At 62.1% G+C, this 9,705-nt stretch overlaps 1 protein-coding gene across 2 annotated transcripts in view; it reads right to left on the reverse strand.

Moving 5' to 3' along the window:
• Positions 1-7,051, reverse strand: part of CTTN (cortactin) — a 26,985-nt gene extending 19,934 nt beyond the window's left edge. For both annotated transcript variants that reach the window (XM_005859216.2, XM_005859215.2), the window contains exons 1-6: positions 6,971-7,051; positions 5,878-5,964; positions 5,678-5,751; positions 3,399-3,528; positions 881-991; positions 63-117 (exon numbers count right to left, since the gene is read on the reverse strand). In XM_005859216.2, the coding sequence (XP_005859278.1) occupies positions 63-117; positions 881-991; positions 3,399-3,528; positions 5,678-5,751; positions 5,878-5,964 (457 nt within the window). In that variant the 5' untranslated portion in view covers positions 6,971-7,051. The remainder of the gene's footprint in view (positions 1-62; positions 118-880; positions 992-3,398; positions 3,529-5,677; positions 5,752-5,877; positions 5,965-6,970) is intronic.
• Positions 7,052-9,705: the final 2,654 nt, after the last annotated feature.

Here is a 9,705-nt window from a genome sequence, read left to right on the forward strand (position 1 = left end):
CCCAGGAGGAGACCGCCTGCCCCGCCCAGGGCTGCCCTGCCGCGCCCGCCTCCCCACCCTACCTTTCTGGGAGGCGTGCTTCTCCGTTTTCCCCTGGTACTCAAAGCCGACAGCCGACTGCGGGCGAGGAAAAGGGAAATGCGTTTTTAAATGTCTCCAGTTACTCTGACTCCACAATACCTCACAGACGCTTAAAGACAAACCACACTTTTTGGACGTGGATTCCCTGAGCCAGTGCAGACCTAATGCACAAAGCGCTGGTGTTGGGTCTGCCTCCCACACAGGGCTCCACCCAGCCCTGCGAGCTGCCCGGGCCAAGCTGCAGGCTGCAGGCCGCGGGGGAAAAGTGAGCTCTGCCCAGAGCAGCGCTAACACTGACCACGGGCGCAGGGCGCCCCGCGCACAGCCCAGGAGACGGGCACTAGCTCCCTGTCTCACAGACCACACCTAATCGGGGCGGGTGGACCAACATCCCGCTCCAGACCCAGGCTCTCGAGCGCTGGGACGTGAAACGGGCTGACGAAGCCACCAGACGGCGGCCGGGGCCCAGAGCAGCAGCCCCGCATTCCATGCCGAGCACAGCGCCATCCGCAGGGAGGGTGGGCAGAAATGGCCCCGCTGGCACATTCCTGGGCAGATCTAAGGGGCCCCGGCACCCCTGGTCCATCGGGTAGAGGGTGGGGGAGTGACGAGGGGAGGGGGGGCGCAGACACAATGCAGGGTTTCTGCAGCCTCTGGCCCCAGCTGTCACCTCAGAGCCGGGAATGCAGGCCAGGCTCGGGAGCTCCTCCGTGTCGCCTCACAGGCCCAGAGGACACCGCGCGGCGGGCAGCGAGGCCGACCTGGAGGAGCTGTCCCTGGCTCCCGACACACCACTCACCTGGTCCACTCTGTCCACTTGGACTCCAAACTTGCCTCCGAAGCCGCGGACGGAGTCGACCTGCGAGCAGTGCTTGGACAGCTTCGACTGGTACTCGTGGCCGACGGCCGACTGGAAGGAGCAAGAGCAGCCTTAGGCCACCTCCATGCCGCGCCCCCGCGCCCGTTCTAAGTGGGGCCGCCCATTGGTGGTGTGGGGTTCCTCACTGAGACCAGGGGGCCTCTGGCGGGACTGGGCGTGAAGACAGGGCACTGAGGCCAGGCCCCGCCCAGGAACCAGCAGCCTGCAGCGCCCAAGGTCTCCAGGGAGACTGTGGGCAACACAGCCATTTTGCTCAAGGGGGGCATTTTCACGCCATGTGACCCCAGAATCAGAACAAAAACACTCACTTCGTGACACACAGAAACAGGCACGCGCTTTACTCAGTCCGAACCCAGCCAGCGGCGACTGAACGTGTGCCACCCACAGGCACGGCAGGCCAGTCACAGCGCGGCCATCCCCACTGGCACAGAAGCCAGCTCGGCCACCTGCTCACCGTCACCCTTGTCTGCCAAGCAGTGAACCCCGGCCTTCCACACGCCTCCCCACTGTGGGGGACCCCCATACCCGGGCTCTGGAAGGAAAGCTCCTGCTGAAGCCACAACTGCCCTTACGTGGGGTCTGTGCCACTCCTGAATTCGAGGGCCGGTCTGCAGCAGCTTCAGACCCAGGGCCCATAAGCGGGAAGCGTCACTCCCCAACCCAGCGGCCGCAGCCCCGCCCAACCCCCAGCCGGCTCCCCGGCCAGAGCACAGCGGTCATGCACCCCCTCAGGCACGGCGAGGACACGTGACGTGGCTGACATGGGACGCGGTGCAGGTCACCGCAGGAAGTGCCACGGCTTGGGCAGTGCCCCACGGCTGCCTGGGACAGAGGACCTGCCCGAGGCCCACCAGACACCCTCCGCCTGCGGCCAACAGAGCTGAGCGCAGGCCCAGCGAGCGTGGGCAGCCCCACTGCTGACGCCCGCAGGCACCTGGAGCGACCCCTCCCGCATCCGGGGCAGCAGGTCTCCCTGAACCATCGGCGCCACCACTGTCATCGCTTCCGAGGTGGCTCTGACGCCCGCAGCCAACGGCCGTGCCTGGGACCCACGGCTCTGCCACCTCGGGGGCGGGGACTGTCCACGCAGAACACCCACAGCAGCCCCGGCATGACCCTTGCCGCACAGAAGTGCAGAAAACCGTCTGGAAGCGTGGCCAGGGCAACAGCCGGAGAGCCCCGCGTTCTCACGGACAGACTCCCCAATCTCCTGACCCGAGGCTGTCAGCCTGGCAGGGCTGTGGGGCCCCGGGTCCAGGACGGGGCTGAGGCATGGTCCAGCGTGTGCACACGGCACCTTGGACCCGAGGAAGCACGTACACGTGGACTGCGGTGTGGACAGCGACCGGCCGCTCGCGCCTTATCCACGCTCCTCACACTCGTGCGCCCCCAAATGGGCTTACTCTATTTGATTCTGGGGGATTTATCTGTAAACACACGGGGTTGCCTGCTCGCGCCACTGAAAGCCACAGACTGTTCTAGAATCCACGATGATGCAGCTCCCCTTCCCCGGCCTGGGCCTCGGGACTCCGAGTGACAGGCACACCGCCCGCCGTCCCTGTCTCCTTCCTGCAGCCGGCTAATTCTGGACGTGGTTTGGGGCCCACAGCCCCGTATCTGCTTGCGGTGACAGCGTGCACTGTGACACAGCTGGGACACTGAACCCGAGCCGGGCACCGGGACAGGCGTGGAATTACAGAGAACCCGACACCCCCGAGCCTCCTCACAGGGACGGAGGCGATCTCTGGTCAGCGCGGCTCATGCTGCCCAGGTCGGGCTGCCTCCACCGGGACCAACAAACCAGAAAGAGCTGCCCAACTGGGGAGGCCCCCCGACAGCCCGCGGTCCTCTCAGGGGGACGCGACCCTCCTGAGCTGCCCCACGCCCAGCACTGTCCTCGCTGAAGCGCTCACCGGCCCTGCGGGCACCAGGAACTAGCAGTGGCCTGCCCACGGCTCTCACAGGGAGTGCACCCCCCCCACCCGTGGGCAGTGACCTCTCGCCCAGGGCCAGGCGCTCTCGGAAGGCCACTGAGTGCACGCAGGGCATCAGCACGCCGCCAGCTGCACTGTGGCTGGGACGTGACCGAGGCCCCGGGGCTGTTTGTCTCTGTCCCACCCCCCGTGTGGCACAAGGTAGGCCACACGCGGAACTACGGGCGGTGTGACGCCAACTCCTGGGGCCCAACTCTGGGCCAGTCCCAGAGCTGGGCCTCCCTGCCCTCAGGCCTCGCCTGCCCCTCGGGGCCTGAGAGGACATCCCCGCAGCGAGCGCGGTGTGAGCAAGGGCGGTAAGGCAATTGGCGCCGCTGCTTTCGGCACATCGCACCCTCAGCCATGGCCTCCGAGCGTGTTCTCACGAACGGGTGTGAATGACGGCTCTGCCACCGGTGAGCGGTCAGGGCAGGCCAGGACCGCCCGCGGTCACCGGCGCTCACCTTGTCCATCCTGTCCTGCTCCACGCCGAACTTGCCCCCGTAGCCGTGTGAGGCCCTGGGGCCCGTCGCCAGCTCCTTCTCCTTGAGGCTGCGGTGCTCCTGGTACACGTTCTCCCTCAGCTTGTGGATGCTGCAGGCAGGGCGGGGGGGTGGGGGTGGGGTGTCAGACCGGTGTGTGCACCCTTCCTCCTCAGACACACAGGACAGGCAGCGGCAGGGGCTCCCCACCTGCCCTCCCTATGGTCCTGCCGGGGCCCGGGCGTGGGCAGTTCCTAGTCCCGTGCAAGGCTGCCCAGGGGAACAGATCGGGACCACACAGCGCATCCCCACACGTGAACGTGGCTGCCCTGAAACGTGCCCATTCCTTGTCCCACGAGCAGAGCCCTCGCCTTGACTGGGGACCGGCCAGGAGACCGGCTGTAAGCGTCGCCGGGCAGAGGAGGAAGCGGTCAGACGTGCCCCCCCACGTGACCTGGGGCCCTGCTGGGAGCCCAGGGACACAGCTGACAGCCTCCCCTGACCCCAGCTCTTCCCACATTCGCAGGTGCAGTGTAGGGCTGCGGAGTTGACGATCTAAACTACGGCCCGCAGGCCGGATCCGGCCCGTTTGAAATGAATAAAACTAAAAAAAAAAAAAAGACCGTGCCCTTTTATGTAATGATATTTACTTTGAATTTATATTAGTTCACACAAACACTCCATCCATGCTTTTGTTCCGGCCCTCCAGTCCAGTTTAAGAACCCATTGTGGCCCTCGAGTCAAAAAGTTTGCCCACCCCTGGTCTAAAAGCCACTGGTTACTGGGATGCCAGGGACGGAGCCCCTGCAGCTGTCCCACCAGGAGGCCCGAGAGGCGAAGCCACCTCACCCAGGGCCCCTGCCCGGGGGTCACCACGCCCACACCTCCCCAACCAAGACACAGCAATGTTCCCAAAACCCTGCAGGCCCCGCACCGAGGGCTGTCCCCCTCCCCACGTGTCCTCTCTGAGTTCCAGCCAACCCAACACGCCTCCACGCCACAGGGACAGAACGAGACAAGGATGGGCGACTTAACCAATCAGGGCTCAGCCTAACCCACAGCCCATGACCCAACACCGTGGACCAGCACCCGAGTCAGCACCCGGCCCAGTGCCTCCCACCTGCCCGGCCCTGGACATGGTGAAGGGGCTTCCGGGCCGGGGTGGCGTGCGTCCAGGAGGGGACCGTGTCTGACAGCCGCACTGGACACTCCTCCCGTGGGTGATGCGCTGTGAGGGCACCGCCAAGCAAGGCCAGCTCCCCCTCCAATGACCCTAGCAAGTTGCCTGGCCAGACGGCGCTCGCGCTCAGGGAAGGGAGGGTCCCCCTGAACCAGGGCAGCCGCAGTGAAGTTGGGGCGCGCTTGAAGTTCCTTCCACCAGCATCTCCCGATGAGAACCACGCGCAGAACGGCGGTCGGGGGGGGGGCTGCCAGGAGCAAGGGCACCTGGGCTCCCCTGCACTGAGCGGCTCACAGGACACAGGCTCGGATTCCGCCCTCGGCACCCGACGCCCAAGGACAAAGGAATAAAACTGTTCAAGTCAGGGAGAAGGCGCTTCAGGTCTCGGGGGTCCAAGCCCTCTCCCGGTGAGAAACCTGCACTCGGCCGAGCCGGGTGAGCAGCGTCTTGACAGAAGCCACACGACATGTGGGCTCCAGGGATGTGTGTGTACAAATGTATGTGCCCATGTGCACATATGCACAGACGCACACATCACGTCTCTCATCCGTCTACGAGATAAAACAAAACCAGTTCTAACGTCCGAGGGCTCCCACGGTCAATCAGCGAGGTGGACTACACTTCACCTGCGGGGCCCACATCACCCCACCGTCCTGTGGGGCCCGCTTCACCCCAACATGCTGCAGGCCCCGCTTCACCCCATCATCCTGTGGGGCCCGCTTCACCCCATCATCCTGCGGGGCCCGCTTCACCCCAACATCCTGCAGGACCCACATCACCCACCGTCCTGCGGGGCCCGCTTCACCCCATCATCCTGCGGGGCCCACATCACCCCAACATCCTGCAGGGCCCACTTCACCCCAACATCCTGCGGGCCCCGCTTCATGCCAACACTAAGAAAGTCTCTTACTTGATGTGGCTTCACCCCATCCTGCGGGGCCCGCTTCACCCCAACATCCTGCAGGGCCCACTTCACCCCAACATCCTGCGGGGCCCACTTCACCCCAACATCCTGCGGGGCCCGCTTCACCCCAACATCCTGCAGGCCCCGCTTCATGCCAACACTAAGAAAGTCTCTTACTTGATGTGCTCCTGGTGCCCAGACCCCTGCACAGTCTTGGCGCCCCATCTCTGCTCCTTCTCACTGACGTCGTTCTGAAAGAAAAGGTCAGTGACGCATGAATCCAGGGCCTGGGCTGAGACACACAGACCAGGAGCACCCGGACTAAAGCCTCAGGAGTCCCGCTCAGGACAAGGAAGCGGGGTGGAGCGGGGACTCACCTCGAAATCGGGGTCCGTTTCCCAGTCGTCGGCACCGCCGTCGTCCTGGCTGATGGACACGGCGTGGCCCGCCGAAGCCTTCCACATCTGCAGGGCAGAGCGGGTCAGGGCCGGGAGCGGCAGAGGCCACAGTGCGCTCTGCCAGCACCGCCACGGCCCTAACACGCCCGGAGGGCTGGGAGCGCTGGGACCAGAGGGCCCTCGTCATCCCTGCGCCTGAACCACTGGGTGGCAACGAAATGACACAAAGGGCGCGACCACGGCCATCACAGCGGTCCAGCGGCATCAGAAACACCCAGAAATGGTCTGGCTTCAGACCAAGTGAGAAACCTTCTGGAAAACAAAAGCCCGTGTGCACTTCCTTCCACATCAGAATCCACATCTGGCCCGGCCCGTGACTTTGATGGTTGAGCATCAACCAGTGAGCCAGGAGGTCACGGCTCGATCCCCAGTGTGGGGTGTGGAGGAGGCAGCCGATCCATGATCCTCTCTCATCATGGATGTTTCCATCTCTCTCTCCCTCTCTGAAATAAATAAAAACATACTTTAAAAAAGTAAAAATTAGAAAATGAAGCAGCAGCTGCGAGGTGCACGGTTTTCCCGCTGTATCTGCCTCCCAGGGGCACGCACCTGTGGCCGGCGGCTCCTACCCGCGGCTCCAACCACTGAGGCCGAGGTCAGACCCCAGGGCCAGTCTCTGCCGAGAAGCAGGAGGCCACTGCCCCAAGGCCAAGGTGAGAGCACGGCTCTGCCTCATGCTGTTCAGACCCACCAGGCACTGGCACAGGAGCAGAGCCTGGCCTTCCCGTCTCCGGCCTTTGGCCTTCCCCCAGCTCTCCGGGCACGTGAGCGGGGCTGGAGGCCATGCCTCGGGGCTCCACGCCTTCCAGGGGGTGGGGAAGAGGCAGCTCAGCCCTGTCTTCCTCCCCCCTTTCAAACCAAGGGCCTCCCTGGGAACTTAACTTTCTTTGTTAAACAAGGGAATTTTGGAAAACATTGTCCGACCTCTGCGAACCCAGCGGGAGGACATGTCCCGGGACGGGGTGCCCTCGCCCGCCGGGGGGCCGGGCAGGAACTGCGCACAAGCACATACCTTTCTTTCCGGTGGAAGATGGACGCTGCTCAGAGAACTCTGTGGGAACAGCAGGTCCCGGGCATCCGGCGCTGAGTCCGCCTGTGAAGAGGTTACAGAGAAGGGTGTCTCTCTGTCCGCAGGCGCTCCCGGCCAGCACCTCTGACACCCCTAATGGCGAGGTTTCACCGGAACCTCAAAGCAGGACGAGACCTGCACTTCCTCACCCCCGAGCTCCCAGCGAAGCTGTGGCTGTGAGCGCTTCGCGCAAACCTACAGGACCGCCTCCCGCCAGCACCCGGCGCCTGCTGTCACCCAGGGGTCTTCCAGGTTCCGTTCACCCACACCTACGACACCGCTAAAGACAGCGCACCTCATCGCTGCGGCTTAGGGGGCCACGACGGAGGAAGGCACTCCCCGAAAGGATCTACGTGGCGGGGAGACGCAACAGTGGGGCGACTCAGGGCGCAGAGAACTGGCTGCATCCCCAAGGCCGGATCTGGTTACTGCGCGGAGATCAAGGCCCCGACTCACCGCACCGCTGGGCAGCACAGAGCAGATGCACGAAACCCCCGGCCCAGGAACAAGCCGGTCTCGGGCAGCTGGTCGCGAACTGGCCCTCGCAGGGATGGCCCTGCTGGCCTCCCCGCACTGTGTCCTGCCGAGGTCCTGACCCGACAGTTCACTCCTCTTCCTCCCCAGCCCCCTCTAGAGACCCAAACTTGTGTGGGCTGCTCTGTACGTCCCTGGCACTGCAGTGACCACTGCCATCGGCCAGCATCTACAAATTACCCAGGAGCCACCTGTGACGGGCTCAGTTCTACCACAATTCATTACCTTCTCAACATTTTAAATTTAAAAATAAAAGCACAAAAATAGCTGCTAGAAAAATGGAAACCCTGGGTGCTCTTTGGATCCAAAGATAACGCCCCCACCCCTACCTCACACCATACACAAAAACTCACTCACACGTGTAGCTAAATGTCTGAGCCAAGACTATGAAAACAAAGGCACAGATCTCCATAACCTTGACTTTGGCAACAGGTCCTAGAGCAGTGGTTCTCAACCTTCCTAATGCCGCGACCCTTGAATACCGTTCCTCATGTTGTGGTGACCCCCAACCATAAAATTATTCCCGTGGCTACTTCATAACTGTAATGTTGCTACTGTTATGAATCGTCATGTAAATATCTGATATGCAGGATGTATTTTCATTGTTATAAATCGAACATAAAGCACAGTGATTAATCACAAAAACAATATGTAATTATATGTGTTTTCTGATGGTCTTAGGCGACCCCTGTGAAAGGGTCGTTCGACCCCCAAAGGGGTCATGACTCACAGGTTGAGAACCGCTGTCCTAGAGGAAGCAGGAGAGGGAAGAGGAAAAGTAAGCTGGACACAATGTCAGCCTGCGTGCTTCCAGGGAAGCGCCAAGGAGGCGAAGGAATCCGCAGTGGGAAGACCGAGTGCCAAGGCCACACAGAACTCTACACCTCAGTGACCGAAAGGACAGTCAGCCACATTTTAAAGCCTAAACAGGCATCTCCCCAAAGGCCCTGAAATGGATAATAAGCCCCCGAAACGACACTCAGTGTCATTAACCACCGAGGAAATGCCAATCACAACCAGACCCCTGCACACCTGAAACCAGAAGCAGGGGAGCCCGTGCTGTGCTCAGGGGCTGAGCAACGACCCATGAACCCGGAGGTCACAGTTCCCGGTCATGGCACAGGCCCGGTGGCCGGCTTGATCCCCACTGGGGGGCATTCAGGAAGCAGCCGGCTGATGATTCTCTCTCATCACTGATGTTTCTCTCTCTCTCCCTCTCCCTTATCTTAAAAAATAAAAAGCAAGCAGGCAGGTTTGGGAAGGTGTGCGTACACCAGAAGCCCCCGTGTTGCTGCTGGGAATGTAAAACAAAAACAGGCTGGCAGTTGCTCAAAAGCTCAACGTGGAGTTACTACCCGACCCCGACCCCGGGTGGCCGCCCAGGAGGAATGAAACTGCCGTCCACACAGTGCGCCCAGGAATGCTCTTGGCCGCAGGACTCCAAGGCCAGAGAAAGCAACCCCAACAGCAGGTTATGGAAGACGCAGCGCTGCTCCGCACACAGCGCAGGATACTTGGCAAAAAAAGCAGGGAAGTCCTGACACACGCTACAACATGGATGGCCGGAAACACGCATGTGAGCGAAGCCAGACGCTAGCGGCCCCGTGTTACACAGCCCACTGCTACGAAACGTCCAGAACCGGGGAGTCTGCAGAGACGAAGAGTACATTCGCCTCGAGTTGGGGGAGTGGGGGTGCGGGTTACCCGGTTTCTCTCTGAGGTGATGAAATTGACCTAAATTGATTGTGGAGACGCTGGTACAACTCTGACGAGAGGAAACAGGAGTGGACTGGACCTGTACGTGGGGGAAGTGTGTGGTATGGAATTAGGTCTCCGTCAAGTTGCTACCAAAGAACAGTTCAAGAAGAATACCTCGCCCGCATTCACACACGAATGGTAGACCGGCCCGGCCCGCGGCACAGGGACAAGGTGAGAGGGTGCGAGTGCGAGGGAGGCAGCCTGCAGCCCCACGGGCAGTCCCCCCGCGGGGAGCGTTACACGCAGAGCCCGCTTCCCATTAACCTCACTGTGCAGAGCAGGCACCGGAGGACACGAAGCCAAAGCCGAAACCGTCACCGTCACCGCAGGGCCATCCCCGCCGCCCTCAGAGGACACCCTCCCCCGCTGCCACAGGCACATTCACT

Source organism: Myotis brandtii, unplaced genomic scaffold (assembly GCF_000412655.1).
Source record: "Myotis brandtii unplaced genomic scaffold, ASM41265v1 scaffold1236, whole genome shotgun sequence".
NCBI classification, from domain to species: domain Eukaryota; kingdom Metazoa; phylum Chordata; class Mammalia; order Chiroptera; family Vespertilionidae; genus Myotis; species Myotis brandtii.